At 42.0% G+C, this 23,238-nt stretch overlaps 1 protein-coding gene across 1 annotated transcript in view; it reads right to left on the reverse strand.

The window, feature by feature from the left end:
* Window positions 1-3,129: 3,129 nt before the first annotated feature.
* RECK (reversion inducing cysteine rich protein with kazal motifs) overlaps window positions 3,130-23,238 on the reverse strand; it is an 88,500-nt gene continuing 68,391 nt past the window's right edge. Inside the window, exons 13-22 of the mRNA XM_017892651.1 lie at window positions 21,602-21,742; window positions 18,943-19,129; window positions 18,775-18,776; window positions 16,989-17,111; window positions 14,771-14,942; window positions 10,379-10,571; window positions 8,590-8,800; window positions 6,833-6,906; window positions 5,886-6,041; window positions 3,130-4,754 (exon numbers count right to left, since the gene is read on the reverse strand). Of these exons, the coding sequence (XP_017748140.1) occupies window positions 4,533-4,754; window positions 5,886-6,041; window positions 6,833-6,906; window positions 8,590-8,800; window positions 10,379-10,571; window positions 14,771-14,942; window positions 16,989-17,111; window positions 18,775-18,776; window positions 18,943-19,129; window positions 21,602-21,742 (1,481 nt within the window). The 3' untranslated portion in view covers window positions 3,130-4,532. The remainder of the gene's footprint in view (window positions 4,755-5,885; window positions 6,042-6,832; window positions 6,907-8,589; window positions 8,801-10,378; window positions 10,572-14,770; window positions 14,943-16,988; window positions 17,112-18,774; window positions 18,777-18,942; window positions 19,130-21,601; window positions 21,743-23,238) is intronic.

Genomic DNA, 23,238 nt, shown 5'->3' on the forward strand with positions numbered 1-23,238 from the left:
ATACAAATTATTAATATTTAAGAAGAGGAACTACCCTGGCCGATATGGTGAAACCCCGCCTCTACTAAAAATGCAAAAAATAGCTGGGCATGGTGGCATGCACCTGTAAGTCCCAGCTACTCGGGAGGCTGAGTCAGAAGAATCGCTTGAACCCAGGAGGCGGAGATTGCAGTGAGCCGAGATCGCACCATTGTACCCAGCCTGGGCAACAAGAGTAAAACTCTGTCTCAAAAACAAAACAAAACAAAACCAAAAAAAGAGAAAAAGCCCAAAAACAAAAATACAAAAAATTAGGCGGGCCTGGTGGAACACACCTGTAGTCCCAGCTATTCAGGATGCTGAGGCAGGAGAATCACTTGAACCCGGAAGGCGGAAGGTTGCAGTGAGCCGAGATCAGGCCACTGCACCCCAGCCTGGGCGGCAGAGAGAGAAAATGTCTCAAAAATAAATAAATAACATAATAAAATAAAGTAAAGTAAAATTAAAATAAAATAAAATAAAAACTAGCTGGGCATAGTGACATGTGCTGATAGTCCCAGCTATTTGGAAGGCTGAAGCAGGAGGATTGATTAAGCCGGGAGTTGGAGGTTGCAGTAAGCCCAGATTGCACCACTGCACTCCAGCCAGGATGACAGAGTGAGACTGTCTCGGGGAGAAGGAAAAAAAAGAAATATATTCACAATATTAATAACTCGAAGAAAAAATATACTGTAAATGGATACTGGAATATATTTGATACAATTGAGTATTACTGAGTTTTAAAAAACTCATATTTTCCCATAGCAGAATAAAGAGAAGTCCCTTGAAACTAACAGTAAAACATGGTATGCTTAAAGCATATGTCATGCTTCACAATAAAACAATGAAGACGTCCCCATTAAAATCCAGAACACACCAAGGTTCCTTGCAGTCCCCACTGCTGTTCAATATTGTTCTGGGAGTTCTAGCCAAAACTACAGCAACAAGAAGAAATAAGAGGTATCTTATTTCTTTGAAAAGAAAGAGCAAAGTTTTCATTATGACTTCTCCTTGGAAAACCTCAGAAAATGCAATAAATATAAATTAATATAAATTTTAAAAGACAGCCGGGGTCCAAAAAATTTTAAAAAATCAATTGCTTTATTACATAATATGAAAAACCAGTTGGAATATGTCATGGGGGAAACATTTACAATAGCAACCACAACAGCAATTTTCAAAGTCATCCAGTACGGGCTTATTTCACAAACACATGACCAAATCCATTTTATCATGAGGACTCTGCTCTGCTCACACATGGCCAGACTGGGCCATTGTAGGAAGAACATGAACACTCGCCATGACGATGCGTGCCTGCTTTGGGGCAGCTTTCTGATGATGAATAAGAGCACTCCCTGTGGGGGTGTGTGGGCCTGACTCCCATCAGCCCAAGGCTGAAAGAGAAGCACTGAATCAAATGAAGTAAAGTGCAATTTCTTCAGTGATGATCAGTGTTGCTGGTGGGTTTAAATTTCTTCCCACAGTGGAGCTGAAAGAGACCCTGGCTGACCTCTAAGGGTGGGGACCAGGCCTAGGGGAACCCTGGCTCCCAGCCTGGCTCAGTTATTGTTTCCTCAGGAGAGTTCAGGATGCGCATAGGACGGAGGGAAGCACTGCCTAATAACGAGATCAGGGGATGGTCTTGAAGGTCTCGTGGCACTGAAGTTTGGGGCACACAATCCTTTGCAGGCTAGAGCTATCCAGGCTGGTCAGTGTAGCTGGAAGGGCAAGGGCAGAGCCTTAGGATGCCACTGTGGCCTGGCATTCAAGCTGGGCACATCGGATCTACCTTATACCTCCCCACACCACGCCCCTCACATGTCAGCCCTGCTGTTCTACCCCTGGAACGGACCTGGACTCTGTCGTTCCTGCACCTTTGCTCAAGCTGTACCTCCTACTTAGAATGCTTTTCTCAAAGCCATCTGGCAAAGCCTCCTGATTTCTTCCAGGCCTGGTGCAAACCAACCCTCTTTCCGAGGGCTTGCGTCTTCCCCCTTGTTAGATGCTCTCTCCCCCAGCTCATACCTCCCATAGCAGGTTGCCTGTACAGTTTAATCACCTTCTCCAACCTGTCCTGTAAACACCTTGCATTTTTTCTTGAGGTGGGTTCTTGCTATGTTGACCAGGCTGGGAACATCTACTTCTCTAATAAAAAATCTTGTCAGTCCTGGCTGTTGTCCTATCCTGAAGAGAAAAGACCTCTATGGTAGACTGTATTATTCAAAACACTTACTGTCCCTCCCCCATCACACACAAAACACCATGGGAAGACTGTACGTCCCCACCCTTTGAGCTCTGGAGTGGCCATGTGACTTGCTTTGGCCAGTAAAACGTAGGAAGAAATGACAGCATCACTCCTAAGCAGAGACTTCAGGGCCAGCTTGTGGTCCTCTGTGTCTCTTTTCTCCCCTTTGTGAGGACACTGGAATGGGTCTGGAGTGAAGATAGCATCAGGCGTGGTAGCTGACCCACAATGGACATCTGAAGGGAACAAAATAGAAGCCTCTGTTGTAAGCCACTGAAGTTTTGGGGACTTAGCCTAAGCTGATTGGTACCATTTCTTTGGTCCCATCAGCAGCTCTCCACCTCCATGTTCCCATGGTCTCCCTGCCCCAAGTGTACCCTGGACCTGGAACATCAGGACCAGCATGGTGGGGAGAACTGCCTAGTATGCTCCTGGGTCTTGGAAGGCCTGAAGCTCTCTCTGTCCTGAAAGCTGAAACCTGGGGTCTTTGTATTTGATTGTGTGTCACTGCCTGCCCTCTGGTCTGACCAACTGTGTCCTAACTGGCCTGCTCTCCCAGGGCCCTTGGCTTAGGATAATAGCACTCTATTACTTTTTTTTTTTTTTTTTTTTGAGACAGGGTCTCACTCTGTCTCAGGTATGAGACAAGTTGGTATGCAGTGGTGCGATCTCGGCTCACTGCAACCTCCACCTCCCAGATTCAAGCAATTCTCCAGCCTCAGCCTCCAGAGTAGATGGGACCACAGACATATGCCACCACACCTGGCTAATTTCCATGACTTCTCATCCCAGAACAAAGGACACAGCTCACCTAAGGGTGATCAGTGGTTTCATTTTTGAATGTTGACATTGCTTAGAAGCATGCATGATCATATAAAAATTATTTTTATTAAAATAGAAAAGCTTTCCAGTATATTGCATTAAAGACATTTATACAGAAAAAAGGCAATTGCAACAGACATGCTACATCAGCACTGACATATTCCGAAAGCTTTAAGTGCCCATTTTTCAGCAACATTTGGGTATAATACGCATATCCCTATGTTTTTCAGAGGGTACATATAATACTGAAAAAATACTTCATGTAAAATCTAAGTTCATGTGCATACACACAAGAAGTATTACATCAAATAGCTTATTTCAAACTGTGAAACACATTCAAAGTATTCAATTTCTTAGACAACATGCAGACATTTCAATACTCAGCTTGACACTTTTAAATATATAAACCACAATTCTTTATACTTCTATATCAAAAAAGAAAGAAAGATAGAACACTTACCTACATTGTGCATATCACGAAAAGCAAATTGTTTTCACGAACGGAAAGTACTGGGTTAACACACATGATTGTCATTTTACAAATATGGCTATTCACCTTCTTCATAATAAAATAGAAATATAATGTATTATTTACATGAACTACTCATTATTTCACTTTTTGGCAATTATATAAGTAGCAGCAATTGGTTTAAAGATTGATGTTTAAAAACTCTACATTTAACTCGGATGAATACCGATGAATATATATCTGGTTAATATAAAAATTGCGTAATGCAAGATGCTTTGATACAATGTCACTTCTCCCTTTCACAAAAGTCATAGACACAAACCCGTGACCAGTGAGCCTGTCGCTTACAACACGTAATTATATGAGTGTCATTTAATTAGCTTGCTTTTGCATAAGACAGTAGTTGGGGTTCTGAATTAAATTTCTGTAATTTCATGCAAATTTGCCTGATAATTTACATAATAATTTCAAAGATGCTTTATCTATATTTCATATTCTCTAATGGCAGTGGCTCTTCACTGGGACCCCCTAGCTTCTAGACAGAGTAGGTCATTATCTGTAAACAAAACAAACGTAATGGGAGCCTTAACACTTCAAAAAGAACTCTGAAATGACGTTTGTGAACCTGACAGTAAAGTGAGTCATCTTTGTAAAAAGTGGTCATCTCATTTTCCAGAGATAAATTTGCTTTTGAGTGGGGGCCCCATCTGATGAGGAAATGGAAATCATGCGGCAGTGGCCTACCAGGAAGACACATTCTCTTTTCATTAGTATTTGGAACAACACATTTTGACATTTGTAAAAACAAAACAAAAATCCTACCGATATTGGCGAATTAAAACAAAAAATACTGTGTGGTGAATAGAGGTGACATGTGCCTTTCCTTGGCTACTATTCAACTACAAACCAGCAGTCCTGAATGTCTTTCTCAGGGCAGGAGAGTGAGGTGGAGGAGCATTCTGCACCTTCCGTGGGCAGTCAGTTATACGTCCAGAGCAAGTGCAAGGCAAGGCCCAGGCTGAGGGGAAGGAGGAAGGAGTGGCAAGAAGGCCTGGCCCTGATGCCAGCTGATGGCACACTGCTGGAGACCTGTACCTGGGAAATGATGAGGGCAGAGAGAGGGACATGGGACGCCAAAGTCGGGCTGTCAGAGTTGATAAGGGACTCAATCTTCTCTGCTTCTTTATTGCAGGCTTCGATCTGTGAGGAGAAACAAGGTTCTTTTAATATAAAACCACAGAACATTTTCAAACGTCAAGCCAGACAAATTCCACATATATCCTAGAAGTAGCGTGGCCTCAGATGGCATTTACTTTCTCTTTGTCCTTCTGTTCTTATCCTAAGTAACATTTTATTATAGTTTTGGTTTATTATGTAAATGTAGCAGCATTAATGGAAATCAAACCACAAAAGAAATAATTGGCCGTGTATGGTGGCTCATGCCTGTAATCCTAGCACTTTGAGAGGCCAAGGTGGGAGGATAGCTTGAGCCTAGGAGTTCGAGACCAGCCTGGGCAAGGTGGCAAGACCCCATCTCAAAGAAAAGAAGAAAAAAGAAAAGAGAAAGACAAGAAATAACCCACAATGCCACTGCCCTAATCAATCAACTGTTTTCATTTTTCCACACCTGTTACTCAAACCTCTTACCCACATTTAGACTTTATCCTTACATGGTTAATTAGGGTCACAGGGAATACAATTTTAATGTCCACTGAAACATGAAAAGGAAAACAATTGGACTAGATGAGCTTCTAGTGATTCACAGACTGCTTGCATTCGTTCCCTTCCCTTGAGCCCTCACTGCCTTTGATGTTGAAACTTGGGTCTACGTGAGTGGGGTTCTACATGTCTCCAGACTGATGAAGAAACAATGGAGCCCACAAGACCAGCTCTGATAGGATCTTCCTCCACAGTGGGCACACAGCTCTCAGGAGACTGGAGTCTATTCTGGCTTTATCACTGCATGACTTGCGCCAGTTACTTCCCTGGCTTGGGCCTCAGCTGCCTCATCTGTACAATGGGTAGATTAGAGACAGTGATTTCTCGGACCCCGTCCAGCTGTGCACACTCCCAGTCGCAGTATCTTAATCCCTCGCCTACCCTGGTGCCTCTGCATCCCACTGTCAAATGTGCACCAGGTCTCAGCCACTGGCAAAGTGCTCAGTCCTTTAGAGACTGCCTTGCTTTTCTCCCTCCTGCCCCGTTGAACTTCCCAAATGCCTCCACTCCCTCACCCATGATCCTTCCTTGGTCCTAGTTTGTAACTACCCTCTCCTAGGTGCACCAAACTTGAAAGTGACAAGATGGCTTCACAACGTGTGCTGAACCCACCTGCAGAGCTTTTGGATAGTGATCGACAGGAACGATCAGGATCACAATTTCTGATTCAATGCTGAAGTATCCAAACACATCACACTGTGGGACAGACACGTGCATGCGGATTTTCTGAAGTATTTCCAGAACTGTTATTGGCTTTTTATTTGTTACCTGGAAAGAGAAAACATGCTATTACCTGAAAAAAAGAATTCCTATGACTGCCTAAGCTCCCTTGCTTTGGGCTGCCAGCTGAGGAGGCTCTTTTGACCACACAGCTCTCAGCGGAAGGCCTAACCGCAGCTTCGCTAGGCCAAATTCCGACTCTCTAGTCCACCACAATGGGGTTTTGCTTGACTGAGAAGCTCTGTAGTGAAGATAAATACTCTCACCAGAAACACTTTTTTAAAAAGTGACTGTTCTAAGGTAGAGGTCACAGGGTTTTTTAAAAATACAGGTGTAATCAAAATGGGGATAAATCTCTAGGCTGTGGCAAGTGTTGGGTGCAACATTTCTGGAGCCCTGTGATGGTGCAGAAAAGAGAAAGGGCAGAACTATATAGGGAATGGGCATGGCTCCAGAAGGTCCCCTCAGGAGTCACGGGGACTGGTGTGAGGGGAGGCGACCTCGAAACCACCTGGGCACCCACCAGTCTCTGGCTACCTGGCTCTGCCTGCAGCCCCACCTATGCTTACTGTGCCAGCAGGGACCTTTTCTGAGAAAGGCTCAGGTTGACTGTGATATGCACAGCCAGGGTGTAGAGGGGAAGAACATGGGCTTGGGAGTCAGCCAGCCTGGGTGCAAACCCTTGTCCTACTGATTAAGGGCTATATGGCCCTGGGAAAGTTGCTTTTCTGAAGATTAGTTTCTTTATCTATGAATGAGGACAACACATTCTACTCTCTAGGATTACTGAGAGGCTTAGCAGTAAGATTTCAATAGCATCTGCATATAAAGCAATTTACCTTAGCAATAGTATCCAGTTTTTCTTTGTCAAATAAAACTCTTAACATCCCAGCACATAATGGGCAACAAGCACCTGTATAACAGAAACCATTTTATGTGTGTTCAGAATTAGAAACAAATAGAATTGAAAATCCTTAGTGAAATGTCCAGCCCTTCATTTTGGGGAGGACAGTTACAGTGTCCTTCCCAAAGACTGTACCTTTATATAAGTTCCTTGACCAACCTGGCGTCCTCTCATCTCTACATTTACCAAAATCCTTCCTCTACCCCTGCTTTTCATCCTTCACCACTCCTCGGAGTGAGAAGGTTGTGGTGCGGATAGCACAGAGAGAGCTGGCTTTTCAAGAGACCTGGGGACTGATCCTGTTCTCCCTCAAAACTCACTGTGTGATTCTGGGCAAATGCTTCTGCCGGGCCTTGCTTCCCTGTCTGCAAAACAAGGGAGTTGGTGTTTCAGGGGTTCCATGAGTGTTTGATTCAAATTTTATTTATTTATTTTTTTGAGACGGAGTCTTGCTCTATTGCCCAGGCTGGAGTGCAGTGGTGCAATCTTGGCTTACTGCAAGCTCTGCCTCCTTGGTTCAAGGCATTCTCCTGGCTCAGCCTCTGGAGTAGCTGGGACTACAGGCGCCCGCCACCACACCTGGCTAATTTTTTTGCATTTTTAGTAGAGACGGGGTTTCACCGTGTTAGCCAGGATGGTTTGAATCTCCTGACCTCGTGATCCGCCAGCCTCAGCCTCCCAAAGTGCTGGGATTACAGGCGTGAGCCACCACGCCCAGCCGATTCAAATTCAATTTTAAAAATTATTTTAAACTGCTAAAACCCATAACAGAATATGGCATAATCAAATATAATATTATGCCATATTTTAATACAACAGAGATTTAACCAATCCATTAGCAGCTTCTCTACCCTGGGTCCCTCCAATTCCCCTTCATTTCGTGTCATCATACTTGCTGCCATCTGGTTTAGTGCAGATTTGCATGGCAACTTGTGTTTGGTCTGTCACCTCCCTCAGAACATGGTCTCCAGGAGGAAAAGGGCTTTTTCTTACTGCTGTGTCCCCAGTGCTTAGAGGAGCATCTGGCACATAGTGAAAGCTAAGTAAACATTTGATGAATTAACAGATGGAGGAATGAAGCTATTAGCCTCCAGATTAACCTGTTCTGTGCAGACTTGGAATAAAGTCTCTTCTGCTACTTCTGTTTGACTGAAGAGTGTGAGATTGTAAGGTAAGCTGTTTTAAAAAACTTACTGCTAAAAGCAGTCTGTACGAAACGAAACTTTTCTGATTATATGCAACTAAAACAATTAAATTAGATGCTAAGGCCAATCTAAGACAACAACTGTCTTCTATTTCTCTCAATGTCAAAAGTTTGTGTTCATCAAAACTACTTTAATTATTAATTAGTAATTCATTATTCATTAATAAGTAAACTATGCATTTAATAACCCTAATTTTCATAATTGAATACTGCTTTATCTGTTTATATATTGGTGTTTGGTGTAAGATTTAGCTTGAGGCAAGGCTGCTGTATTGTTTTAAAATAGGACACCAGATGATATCTAAGGCAAGCCCTAGTTTTTTAAGGTCAACCCAAAGTAGTGAGTATGATCAGCATAAGAATCTCGTCAAGACTTTCTGAAAAATGTAAATGAACTAGTCAGCTCTCTTCTCAATGACTCACTCTCTGGAGGCGGATAAGCAAATCTTCCCAGTCCTCCCCTGTCCACCCCTATACTGCCAGCCTACCCGGTGGGATGATGGGTTTGCATCCAGCTGCCGAGAGCGAAGGACACTTGACAGAAGCACACTCAGTGACGGAGCTGTGCTCTGAGAGGACCCCGACGGCCTGGCAGTCCCCATAGTAATCGACCGCCACGCGATCCGAGTAGGCAGCACACACGCTGCTGTAGGTCTCACCATTGTGCCCACAAACGGGCTCGGTTGCTCTGCAAAAGGGCTGGGGCAAACAAATCACATTTAGCCTGGAAATGTCTATGGTGTACCTTTCCCAACCAAGAGTACACAGCATGTTTCCCTATTTTCAGGAAGGAAAAAAGACACAGGTATACATTATGGGGACCTCTTAAGCTCCTGAGGTGGGCTAAATGCTGGGGTGGGGGCGGTGGGGTGGGGAGGGGAGCAATATGGGTGTCTCCAGATGAACTCAAAGATTACTTTTCTCAGCCTCTCTGGGATCTGGGTGCTCATGTGAAATGATAAGAGACAAAAATCTTCTTTCCTGCCACCTCTCTCCGCTCTACCCAGACTTCTATTAGTATCCCAGAAGTGCCTCTTTGAAGACAACCAGATCAATCTTCATGCAAATGCAGAGGTCTTATCATTTCATGCTGGGTATGGGATAAGGAGAGGGAGGAGTAGAGGGAGCAGTGGGGTAGACAGACTCTGGAGCCAACAGGTAGGTCAGGAATAGATCAGAGAAAAATCACAGCCAGGAGGAGGGAACAAGTAGGAGGAGAAGACTGAGAATTCAGGGTAGACGGGATCAATGCAAACGGCACAAAGGCTCTGAGAGAAAACAAGCATGTTTCAGGGAGACATTATGATGGAATTTTTCTAACCATGAAGACCAGAGAACGTGAAGCAATCATCTCAAGTGTTAGCTGGTTGTGGGCAGGAGATGCTGGGCCCAAAGCGGGGCCCCAGGGAGAGGGGCAAGCATAAAATCAGTGGTACATGTGAGAAACCTCAAAAGGAATTGTCCTTTTTTTTTTTTTCAGACAGAGTCTTGCTCTGTCGCCCAGGCTGGAGTGCAATGGCATGATCTCGGCTCACTGCAACCTCTGCCTCCCGGGTTCAAGCAATTCTCCCGGCTCAGCCTCCTGAGTAGCTGGGATTACAGGCGCATGCCATCATGCCCAGATAATTTTTGTATTTTTAGTAGAGATGGGATTTCACCATGTTGGTCAAGCTGGTCTTGAACTCCTGACCTTGTGATCCGCCTGCCTCAGCCTCCCAAAGTGCTGGGATTACAGGCGTGAGCCACCGCGCCCAGCCCAGTTTTTTTCCTTAAAACATGAATGCAGATTCCACAAACCTAAAAGACTGAGAGATAAGCTGATGTAAAAAGACATTAAGTCTTAGAGAAAATTTCAATCACTTTTCAGTACCTTGGGAGGTGGGACCGATGTGGGAAGAGTGGGAAAACTTTTCTTGGTTTTTGACTCACATTCTTCCTGCTTTGTTTCTTAGTGAGGGCCCAGAGAACTATGAGAAGAATGATGTTGACCATGCCAGGGGTGTGAAACTTTTAAGTTCTTTTCCTAGGAGTGGGCTGCAAGAAGCCATTCTCTGTTCTTGATTGTACACCAGTTGTGCAAAGGTACACACACTAGCAAGATAGCTTCCAGAGTTAGGAGAAGGAGCCAGTCTTCCTTTTTAGTGGAGGACTGGGTGCTATAGATTTGACAAGATTCACAGAAGACTCTCAGCTGGTCTTACTGTTGACTTATCTGTCAAAGATCATAAACCAATTTTATCCCTAGTGTACTTTGTTTTGTCAGCCAAAGCACTGTACCTGGCAGGGGCCTTTGTAAGAGAGGCTTTTTCCTCTTTGGTATAAAGTGCAGAGATTGTTGTGCTCCATGTGGTCTGTGTCACAAACAGGATCTTGGATCTGGTCACACGCGAGCTGTCTTGGTACACACTCATATTGGCTACATCCAAATTTATCAAAAGTCGTCAGGCAGACCTGTGGTTTGGGTATGCACCTGAAAAAGATGAATGCTGCACCATGAACCAATGTAGGGAGGGACTGTGGTGGGGCTAGCAAAGCACTAGATGAGGCATAGGAGGCTGAAGAGAGAGCAAGAGATGAATTGGGGCAGTCCTATCTCCAAAGAGCGTATGTAGAGTGGGAGAGTCGAGCCTGTATATAAAGTAGGCTAAAAGGTAGAAAAGATGTGCACGAAGCTCGCGGGGATGAGTCATTCTTGTCTGGGGAGCCTGAAGAAAGCATGGGGAGGAGGCAGTGTTCTAGCTGGCGCCTGGGGGGTGAAGGGGGCAGCACGGGCTTGCCAGGCTGAGACAGCAGCCATGAACACAGGTGTGATGCTCAAGGAATGTGGTGCTGGGGAAATGGCAGGTGACCCAGAGGGCAGGAGCCAAGGAGGCACAGACAGACCTATAGCAGAAGGGCCATGATACGAGGCCAACGGACAGGCTGGAGCCTGAGGCTGGAGGCCTTGCATTCAATAACAAATGAAACACTTCCAGGGACTTAACTTCCGGCTTGGCTAATATGAGTCAATCTTAAGAAAAGACTTCACTCTATGTCCTAAACTAATTCAGGTGTTTGTGCCTACAAGACTGAGGAGCTGATACTGGCTGGTTGCAAACGACTGAGAGAATGCCACCATGAAGCTGGTCTTTCCTAGTAAGATGAGGACCTTGCTTCATTCTCAATTCCTGAGCTCCTTCAGAGGGGCTAGGGATGATGACTCTTTTCTTCTTTAGGCTTTTTTCTGCTTTCCTAATTTTTATAAAGGGTTTACATAACTTTCTATAAGAAGATAAGACCCATGACAATGTTTAGCTTTCACTGGGTATTTTAAGTACTAAGATATATAAATATTAGTTTATAAAATAAAAGAGGAAGCATACAATAGCTAGTGTTATTTTAATTTCAAAGGAAATGATTTATACTCTTTTTAGGGCTAACCTGCACCAAAATCACTACCACCACCACTACGCATGAAATGGTTTGAAATTACAATGCACTTAGTCATGGTTTTATGGAAATTTAAAATATTTGAAGAGAAATAATGGAAAATAATATTTAGAACTTCATTACCTATTAATATGCAAGGGATGAGAAACAGGACTATCAGGAGAAATTTGGTAATTTTGAGAGAAAAAGCTTGATTAATTTGAGTGTATGGAAATAAGAGGATCATAAAAAAAGGTTGAGAATCTGGGGGCAAATAAAAGTAAACGTGAGCAGTGCAGAGACTTGATCTGTCTCGCTTGTTGCTATGTCCTAATATTTAGAAAAATGCCTGGAACATCAGTAGATACTTGATAGATGAATACAATTCTTTCTTTTTTTAACTATTATTATTATTATTATTTGAGACAGAGTCTTGCTCTGTCACCCAGGCTGGAGGGCAGTGGCATGATCTCAGCTCACTGCAACCTCTGCCTCCCGGGTTCAAGTGATTCTCCTGCCTCAGCCTCCTGAGCAGCCGGAATTACAGGTGTGTGCCACCATGTCTGGCTAATTTTTGTGTTTTTAGTAGAGACGGTGCTTTACCATGTTGGCCAGGCTGGTCTTGAACTTCTGGCCTCAAGTGATCCACCCACCTCTACCTCCCAAAGTGCTGGGATTACAGGTGTGAGCCACTGTGCCCAGCCACAATTAATTATTTTTTGAACAGATAATACAAGCCCACGGTGAAACTTAAAAAGTACAAAATGGTACACAGTGAAAAACAGGCCTCCCTTCTACTCTTGTGTCCCAGACACCTAGTTCCCCTTCCTAGAGGAACCACTATTACCAATTTCTTTGTTTTAGTGTTTTTTTTTTTTTTTTTTGAAATGGAGTCTTGCTCTGTCACCCAGGCTGGAGTACAGTGGGACCATCTTGGCTTACTGCAGCCGCTGCCTCCTGGGTTCAAGCGATTCTACTGCCTCAGCCTCCCAAGTGGCTGGGACTACAGTGGGGAGCCACTATGTCCAGCTAATTTTTGGTAGAGACAGGGTTTCACCACGTTGCCTGGGCTGGTCTCGAATTCCTGAGCTCAAGCGATCTGCCTGCCTCGGCTTCCCAAAGTGCTGGGATTTCAGGTGTGAGCTATCACTTTCTTATTTATCCTTCCAGATATATTTCATGTAAGGATAAGCATTTATATGTGCTGATCCAAGGGGTATGTGCATTTAAAACTGCAAATTTGGCCAAACTACCCTCCACAGAGGATGTACCAATCCTCCTCCAGCTCTTTCTTGTATGAAAGCAGCTATTTCCCTATATTATGTTATCAAACTTTAGCTTTGCCAGTCTGACAGATGGAAAGTGGTATACAATTGTAGTTTTAATTTAATTTACATTTATCTTAATATGAGGATGGTTAAACATTGTGGCAGATTGGCTAGATGTTTATCAAATTCACTTCACTTTCTTCCTGGGTATGTATCTAAATTATATCTCCCAGTCTCCCTGGAATTCATTATGGCCAACAGATTGAGTTCTAGACAATGGAATGTGGCTGGAAGTAGTGATGAATGTTACTTTTAGATGTGGCCTATTAAAGCTTCTTAAGAGCAATCCCCACTATCCCCCTTCTCTTATCTGCTGCCCAAATGCAGAAGACCCAGAAGAGGACTGTGAGGCTGTAGGAGAAGACAGAGTCACTATATGGAAGGATCCCATGTCTCTGAATGACCACATGGAAAGCCGCCTGCTGAATAAACAAATGGGCTCTATGTAATTATCTACTCTGTGAAATTACTGGTATTTTGGAATTTGTATACAGTTGCTAGAATTACTTACCCTAACAAATAAAAGTACCTTTTCAAATGTTTAAGAACCATTTGGATTTCTTTTTTTATGTTTATATCCTTGGTCCATTTTTCTATTAGGTTATTGATCTCTGTCCATTTTGATATTAGGTTGATCTTTCTCAAATTGATTTGCAGGAGCTCTTTATATTACAAGGACATCAGTGCTTTCTCTGCGATATTCCTTCCAGTGTGTCATTTGTCTGTTACCACGCAGAAAATTTTGAGGTTCATGTAGCTAATTTTTCAATCTTGTATATACTCAGGAAGGCCTTCCCACTTTGACATTTATTTTTATTGTTTTATTATAAAAGCAGGACAACTTTATTCAGAAAGGCTAGCCAATGGAGAAAACAATGAACAAATATGAAAACAATCCTCAATTCTACCTCCCAACACAACCTGTATTATTCTTTCAGCTTATTTTTTATGCATTGCATCCTATCTTCTTTCCATAGAAACTTTCTTGGATTAGTTTCATTGTATAAACTTTGGCAGATGGATGACTAATTCTTTGCCATTTCTTTTAACACATGAGAAAGTCTCCCCCTTCTTCCATATTACACCAGGGTTTTCAGGATGGAGAAGCAGCAATTGCTTAGGAAAGCACTGTGGCATTGGAATGTGTACTGTTCAGGTCATTCAGGTAAGCCAGTAAATACTCTGCTTCCAGAAGGCTGTAACCTAAGGGTCAGCAAGACGCCTGCCCTGGTGGCTGCCACATGCAGAAATCCATCATTAAGGCTGAGACAACTGTCTTCTGAGCTCAAGTGAGGAAACAGTAGAGAAAGGAGCTCAAAACAAATACTTTCAAATAGTAGTGAAGTTGCATTTCCAGAGATTTCTCACGTCCAACTTCTAAAACGGATGCATATAACTAGAAGAAAATTTCCCTTGACTATCAGGTGACAGCTACTAATAAAAATACACCCTTTCCTCTCATCTCTTCTGCTACTTCTCCTTATGTTACACTTTCTGTTTCAGTCTTACAGAACTGCTTTAGTGCCCAACAGACACCATGCTATGGAGATAACATGGACACAACAATGTTATGGAGATAACATTTCCAGCAGCCACGACTCTTGTTAGTCTGCCTTCACCACCACCACCTTTTCTCTACTGCAAACCTTGCCTACAATCTCTTACTCATCTTTCTAGATTCAGCTAGGTATCACAATCTCTAGAGGCTCCGCCAGAGCCTTGCCCAGGCTGCATTAACTGCCCTACTTCTGGGCTCCCGAGAGCAGCACCTTATCAAGCAGCTTTACATGGCTCTCTTTCCCTCCAGACTCCAAACTCTTCAGGGCAGAGACAATTTCTTAATTTACCTTTGGGTTTTCACTGTCTGGTATATGGTAGATGCTTTGTAAGTACTAGTCTTCAGTTGAATAAAATAAGAAGGCATTTGACTTACCTTTGGTTTTTTTGGCAGGGATTAGGATTACATGGATCCTTTGACATGCATGATCCAAACTCAAACTGATGGTCTTGGAGGCCCACACAGCGAGCAATGCAGGCACTGGGGTAAGTGCGCCCATTCTGCCCACATACGGGGACAAACTGATCTGCACAGTTACAGGGCAGACCTGAGGAGAGGAAACAGCCTCAAAAATATGTATGTGTGTATTTCCCTCCCCTTATATGTTCCCTTCCCCTTGTATTTCCTTGTTAAGGCAAACCATGAGCAATCATGTGAAGGTCTCATGTTAAAATAGAATTGTAAATTAAGTCAGGAAAAATCTCTCGTATCTCTGACAGTGTTTTTAAAGGCAGCAATGCTCTGAATAGCTTGTCTGCAAGATGGCTTTCCTTTGTCCCTTTTATTGCCAGCTAGTTGAGGGCTTCTAGACCTTGATCCCAGATAGAGACCCCTATTAACAAGGCTGGAGGTAGGGAAAGTAAAGACTGTTTCTCCCAATTTGGCATATAAAATCTAGAATTTAGATGTCTGAAGTCTGGTGTGGGTATTTCTTGAATGTTAAAGGTTCATATCAAGCATAAGAAAGAGTGGGCTGGGCACAGTGGCTCACACCTGTAATCCCAGCACTTTGGGAGGCTGAGGTGGGTGGATCACCTGAGGTCGGGAGTTCGAGACCAGCCTGACCAACATGGAGAAACGCTGTCTCTACTAAAAATACAAAATTAGAAGGGTGTGGTGGTGCATGCCTGTAATTCTAGCTACTTAGGAGGCTGAGGCAGGAGAATCACTTGAACTGAGGAGGCGGAGGTTGCAGTGAGCTGAGATCACGCCATTGCACTCCAGCCTGGGCAACAAGAGGAAAGCTCCTTCTTAGAAAAAAAAAAAAAAAAAAAAAGAAAGAGTGAAGGTTGTATGTTCCTTCCACTCTCATGTCCAAGATGGTAACTTAGAAAATTATTGTAATTTTAAGACTTACAAATTGTTATGAACATCTTTCTCTGAGTCACATTTGGAGTGGGACACTGGGTCCCAAGAAATGTGGCACAGTTATGGGTCAGTAAAATTTCCTTAGTCTGTTAGATCAACAGTCATTGACTTAATTTATCCCAGGACACCATGGGCCACACACTATAGGAAACAGGGGTCTTGCTAGTTGTAAAGCTCAACTTCTAAAAACATTTAGACATTAACAAAAAAATAAAAAAAGTCTTCCTTGTAAATCCTTTGCTTATTCTTTATCCCCACATCCCTCTATGGTTTCTCTAAGCAGAATGAATAGTCCTCACTTGAGCAAGGCAAAGGTTAATAATAAAGGATGATGATAATAAAGCAGTGAAGGCTGGGGTAGAGTTCGTCCTACCTCTACTTCCTCACCAGTCTGCCATTCACTTCTTATTTCTGATCCCCTTTTTATTTCCAACGGGCTGGAAGTACAAGGTTGGTAAATCCTTACTCTCCTCTCCTCCACTTCTCCTCCACCCAGCCCCCACCCCTCTCCGCATGTAATACTAATTCTGGGGAAAGAAGAATCAAGTTGCCACTGCAGCAGCATGAAATGGGGGCAAAGGCAACTACCTAGTAACTTTTAACCCACAACCAAAGGTATTTTAGATCTAGGAAAAAGCAGATATCAAGATAAACCAGCAGACTGTGCTGTTGCTATTGGCAACAACAGCTTCACAGGAGGAAAGCATCCCATCTCACTAGCCTTTTCACTTACTTATGTTGGTGTAAGAATAATAAGAGCAGCAAAGCATAGGAAAGTCAAGAAAGTAATATTCTGGGATATTATTGTTTGTGGGAGTCTAGAGGAAGAAGTAAGCTAAGGTAGGCTGAGGAAGAAGGTGCTGAGAAACAAACTGAGAACATGCATGGACATTTTAGATCATAGCGGTAGGGGGTAAATGGGGTATTTTACCAGGTAGAAAAGTTCAATTTAATTAAACCCATTCCAATCACTGGCTCTGTTCTTTTTGACTCATGAAATTCCAGAACATTAGTGCTAAGGGCCCTAAGACACCATTTAGTATAACACCTTCAATTCACAGAGGAAGAAACTAAGATCCAGGGAGGAAAAGCATCTTGCCCTTAGATTCTGTATTGATTTTATTGGGTACACTTGCAGTTAAGACTGGAGAAGCTGCCTTGAAGGGAAAAATGTGTGCAAAGAAATGATGGCCCCTGAGGACAGACTCTGGACGATCACAGTCACCTGTGAAGGTACGATGGTCATCTTCTGAACTGTGCTCACTGAGGCAAAGGCGGGTAGAACACACCAAATTGCCAGCAAAACAAGAACAGACATTGCAGTCAATACTAAAGGATGTTCCATGACCTGACAGAAAGAGAAAGAAAATGTTGATCTGTATCACGCATTGAGAAATAGAGCACATATTACAATTTTAATAGTTCAACAAGTTTTAAAATGGAAATTCCTTTTTTTTTTTTTTTTTTTTTTTTGAGACAGGGTCTTATTCTATAGCCCAGGCTGGAGTGCACTGGCGTGATCCCAGCTCACTGCAACCTCTGCTTCCCAGGCTCAGGTGATCCTTCCACCTCAGGTTCCCAAGTAGCTGGGACTATAGGTGTACACCACCACATCTGGATACTTTTCATATTTTTTGTAGAGACAGGGTTTCACTATGTTGTCCAGGCTGGTCTTGAACGCCTAGGTTCATGCCATCTGCCTGCCCCGGCCTACCAAAGTTCTGGGATAACAAACCTGAGCCACTGTGCCCAGCCAAACATTCTTGAAAGATGACTTCTGAATGTACCAACTAGAGTAAAATCTGTGGTATTTATATTTTCGTACTTGCCTCCTAGTGTATTTCTCCAAGCCCCTGAAGTGCTGGTCTTACCAGGCTGCTCCCTATCCTCTAAGAATGTTTCTGGTTGCCCCTTCTGCTTTGCAAGCTCGTATCTTCAGGGCCAGACCTGATGCCATCTTTGGATCAAAGACTCTTCTGACGCCCTAGCAGGAATGCCCAGCTCCCAGAAGAGCACTTGGTCTGCAACTTTTTTTGGCTCAAATTCTCTCATCTTAACACATAAAGCAAGATCTCATCCCTCATCCTGGTTTCAGCTCCATAAGGCACTAGTATGCTCTTTTGTACAGAATAGGTATTTAGTCAGTGAAATGTTACAGAAGGAATAAATCTGTCCTGATATTTTCTGTTATACAAAGTACCTGCCTTTACAGTTTAGTTGAGCAGAATATGGATTAAGAGATAAACACCTGACTTGGTCTAAGGCAGAAATTTGAGAGCTAATTTTAGCCAAGAGCACTCTTCTTTTTAATCAAATCTCACACAGAAGAATAAACCAAATAGCATATAAAAGCTGAACTACTATGGTTGAAGGGATAGGGGATGGGAGTAGAAATGGGGTAGCAGAGTGAGCTTGTGGGGAGGGAACAGATCCTCAAAAGTGGTGTTTTCTCACAATTGTTTGAAATCATATATTGACACGAACAGCTGTTGGGGCTACAAGTAAAAGATGGTTAAGGAAGCAGTGGAGTCTAAGATTTTTAGGGAAGGTGGTCAAAGTACTCTTTAATGTACTTTTTTCCCAAAATGAAAGGTCAAAGTACTTTTTAATGTACTTTTTTCCCAAACCGGTAATAGTGTAGTGCCTATACCCACTTGCCTTCCATGATGTCAAAATCTGAGTTTCATTTCTGGTGAAGTGAGGGTGGGGTGGGGTATGCCTGAGGAAAGGAAGATTATCTGTGTCCTTGCCTGTAAAGGGTAAGGGATCTGGAGTCAACTAGACCTGGAGCAGAATCCAGCTTTGGTCATTTACTAGCTGGGTGACCTCTTTAAGCATCAGTTTCCTCATCTATGCAGTAAGGGTAATACAGGTATTATTGCCTATATCAAAGTGTAACTTGGAGGATTTAATGAGATAATGTAAGGCAAGACTTAGCTTTGTGTTTAGCACATGATTAGAATTCAATAAATATTAATTATTATTAGCCATTAGCCCCTTCTTGAAAAGACTTCTAAAGACTTCCTTAGAAGTCCTAGTGCTCTGTATAGTTTGAAAAATACTGCCCTGGAGTATCTGATATGCAGACCTTACTCTTTGGTCAGAATCTATCCAATATTCTTCCTACAAAGTAAAAATAACTAATCTTATATTAAAACAAAACAGAGCTTAAGACTCACTTTTCTTTTCCTCCAACAATACAAGACTTCTGGAGGTCTATACAGTGCATTTCCATACAGTTTTCTAAGAGTCCACTTTGTCCACATGAACAGATTTTATAACAACCAACTTCCCCTGCAGATGATGGCACCTGGATTAGTGTCCCTTGACGGACAATGAAATCAGAAGCTTCTCCCAGTTTGCAACCTGTACAAACAAAAATTAGCTGAGAGAGATGGTACTGTTTTATGACATTGTTTTATAACATTAGATATACACTTGACAAAAGTCTTATAGGTACTAAATCACTATTAAAGATTATGTAATATAACTTTCATCAAATTAAGGAATTGCTTTGGTTCATTGTCCAAAAGCATACCTCTCAAATGAAAATTCCATATTCTGGAGGATGGTGGTGATTACAGATCTGTACCCCAAAGTTACCTATCATTCAGAATAAAAGTGCTGTAAGATATGTAACTTTTTACTTTTGGGGGCTAGTAAAAAATATTTTAAAATCACAGATATTTTTAAAATGGAATAGGGAAACTAACAGTTGTTGTGTATATTATATGTTATAGTTGTATTTAGTTAGTGTTGTGTGTGGTTATTTAATATTATATTGGGTTGTTATTTTGTTTTTTTTTTTTTTTTTTTTTTTTTTTTCTTTGAGATGGAGTCTTGCTCTGTTGCTCAGGCTGGAGTGCACTGGCACGATCTTGGCTCAGTGCAACTTCTTCTGCCTCTCGGGTTCAAGTGATTCTTCTGCCTCAGCCTCCCGAGCAGCTGGGAATACAGGCGTGCGCCACCACACCTGGCTAATTTTTGTACCTGAATAATTTTTGTATTTGTAGTAGAGACAGGGTTACACCATACTGGCCAGGCTGGTCTCAAACTCCTGACCTCATGATCCACCTACCTCAGCCTCCCAAAGTGCTGGGATTACAGGCGTGAGCCACCGCAGCTGGCCAGTATTTTTAGAATAATATTGTTCAGAAAAACTTTTAGTGATGGAAAATAAGTATACCTTAAATTCAAGGAAAAACTGAATATTTGGGTGGGCTTATGGAAAGCCCATTTTCTATCTTATTATATGATGGGTTTTCTGAGTTTAATGAAACAAGAGGATTCTGAATTGAATTCTTTTTTACTTTTTTCTTTTTTTTTGAGATGGAGTCTCACTCTGTCACCCAGGCTGGAGCGCAGTGGCACAATCTCGGCTCACTGCAAGCTACGCCTCCCAGGTTCACGCCATTCTCCTGCCTCAGCCTCCCAAGTAGCTGGGACTATAGGTGCCCGCCACCACACCCGGCTAATTTTTTTGTATTATTAGTAGATACAGGGTTTCACCGTGTTAGCCAGGATGGTCTCCATCTCCTGACCTCATGGTCTGTCTGCCTCAGCCTCCCAAAGTGCTGGGATTACAGGCATAAGCCACAGTGCCCCGCCCCTGAATTGAATTCTATATTTAAATAATATGAAATACAGATGTCACCATTTTAAGTAACTATATCTTATTTTCTTGCCAAAGAAAATACTGACCAACTTATAATGTAAGGGTAAATGGACAGAAAATACTATCTTGAAATTTAAAACAGTCCAACATTTCCTATTTTGATAAGATTTATTACGACTCTATAGCCGATATATTACAGTATTACATATATATTATAGATGATCCTTTGAGACATCATGCTTATTTCTTCTTTTGCTTTATTTTACTTTAAAAATATTTTAAGGCTGGGTGCGGTGGCTCATGCCGTAATCCCAGCACTTTGGGATGCTGAGGTGGGTAGATCACCCGAGGTCAGGAGTTCAAAACTAGCCTGGACAACATGGTGAAACCTTGTCTCTACTAAAAATGCAAAAATTAGCTGGGCATGGTGGTGGGTGCCTGTAATCCCAGCTACTTGGGAGGCTGAGGCAGGAGAATTGCTTCAGTTTAGGAGGTGGAGGTTGCAGTGAGCCGAGATAGCGCCATTACACTCTAGCCTGGGTAACAAGAGCGAAACTCTGTCTCAAAAAAAAAAAAACAACTTTAAAAAAAATCTTGATTCTAACATGATAAAGAAACATTCTCAACTGGGAAATAGAAAAAAATAAGCAAAATGTTGCAACAACTATATTTTAAAGGGATTGACAAAAGATAAAGACTATCAAAATTCCACGGGATAAAATCCTTCAGCCTTAAAATTATAAACATTTCAACATAACATTAATCTTTATGAAGATAGCTATACATTCTATTGAATATGCTATTTCTCTATATACTAAAACAAAGAAAAGAAAAAACATGAACAACATAGAGTATATTTTTTCAAACATTACCACATAGAAGAGAAAGTACAAAAAGCTGGTCTGAGCTTCTTTTCTTTCATAGTCTAGAACCCTGCAACTCATTATAAGAGTGAAGTTTTAGACTGTTATTATTAGTTTACAATTTAAATAACAACTGAAAATTACAAGTGTCTGTCTTTTTCTGCTTACATCAATAATGTTTAATGAGAAAATCTCAATTATAGAAAAACACAATATAGAACATGAAGTCACTTATAATCTCACTCCAAAGATAACCCCTATATTACAGAAAGAGCAGGATTGAAAAAAAGAAAGATAGCTCCTATAAAAAAACACTAGCAGCACCTATCCATCCTCTTCTCACACCCACCTACCTCTTACCTTGAACACAAGAGTATGGAAGACAGGGATCTCCAGATGGACATCCTTTTCGGTTTACTTCACAGAGCTCATTGGCAGGGCAAGGATTGGGGTTACAGGGATGGGTTACTTCTTCTACAATGTTACCTAAAGTACTTGGCCCTGAAAAAACCAAAACAGATTAGTTTAACCAACCTAAAAGAGTAAGAGAGAATTGTAAATTATCTGAATTAATTATGGCTGGAATAAACGAAGAGCTCATGAGCATAAAGGCCTGATTCTACCAAGCCATTAAAACACCGAGATTCTTTCATTTGTGAAATGATAAATTTAGCATAAACATACGTTCATTCATTTTTTTTTTTTTTAATTTATTGGGATCTACAATATTCCAGGTAAGGTTCTAGGTGCTGGAGATACAGTGATGAACAAAATAGACAAGTCTCTAACATAGAGTTTACATCTAGTAGAGAAACAGACAATAAATATACTATGTATGAGCCAGGCACAGTGGCTCACCCCTGTAATCCCAGCACTCTGGGGGCTGAGGCGGGTGGATAACCGGAGGCCAGGAGTTTGAGACCAGCCTGGCCAACATGGTGAAACCCCGTCTCTACTAAAATATAAAAATTAGCTGGGCATGGTAGCGGGTGCCTGTAATCCTAGCTACTCAGGAGGCTGAGGCAGGAGAATTGCTTGAACCCGGGAGGCAGATGTTGCAGTGGGCCGAGATCATATCACTGCACTCCAGCTTGGGAGACAGAATGGGACTCTCTTAAAAAAAAAAATCCAAAAAAACAAAACAAAAAACCCAAATTCAGCTGGGCGTGGTGGCATGTGCCAGCTAGTCAGGAGGCTAAGGGAGGAGAATGGCCTGAACCCGGGAAACAGAGGCTGCAATGAGCTGAGATTGCTCTACTGCACAACAGCCTGGGCAACAGAGTGAGACTCCATCTCAAAAAAAAAAAAATATATATATATATACACACACACACACACACACATACACACACATATATGCTATGTATGTATATGTGTATATATAAACAAATAATTAAATCAGAAAATTATAAGCAATAAGTAGTGTCAGGGGATAGAAAGTGATAGGTATATTTTGGATAGGGTAATCAAATAAGGTATCTAAGAGGGATAATTTAGCGTGTTTTATCATAAATGAGAATTTATTATGGTAATATGTATGGACTCCAAACCATGATTACATTTAACTTCAGAAATCATGGCCAAGGAAGAGTCTCACTTGATATAAATTATGTATGATATTTAAACAGATATTTAATTTTCCTCCCATTGATACAGTTTCCTTCTACACAAATATTTTCCTGCTGTAACAGAATCTAGAATTATAAATACAATAAGTGTTGCTTACTTGATTTTAGGCCAGACTCATACTCTATGACTAACAGAGGTATAAGGCCCCTTGGAGTTCATCTCATTTTGCCTAATTATTTCATAAATAGGGAAGCCGAGGCTCAAAGAAGTGATCTGCTCAGTCACAAAGGTCTAAGTTCCAGTCTAATGCTCTCTTTTTTGCTATATTGGTCACAAAGTTTAAGGGACACACTTTGTTGGTCTTGAGAAAATATGGCAAATACTATCAGCTACAAATCTAGCACATACTTTTCTCTCCCTGATTACTA

Source organism: Rhinopithecus bieti, unplaced genomic scaffold (genome assembly GCF_001698545.2).
Source record: "Rhinopithecus bieti isolate Rb0 unplaced genomic scaffold, ASM169854v2 scaffold_22453, whole genome shotgun sequence".
Taxonomy (NCBI): Eukaryota; Metazoa; Chordata; class Mammalia; order Primates; family Cercopithecidae; genus Rhinopithecus; species Rhinopithecus bieti.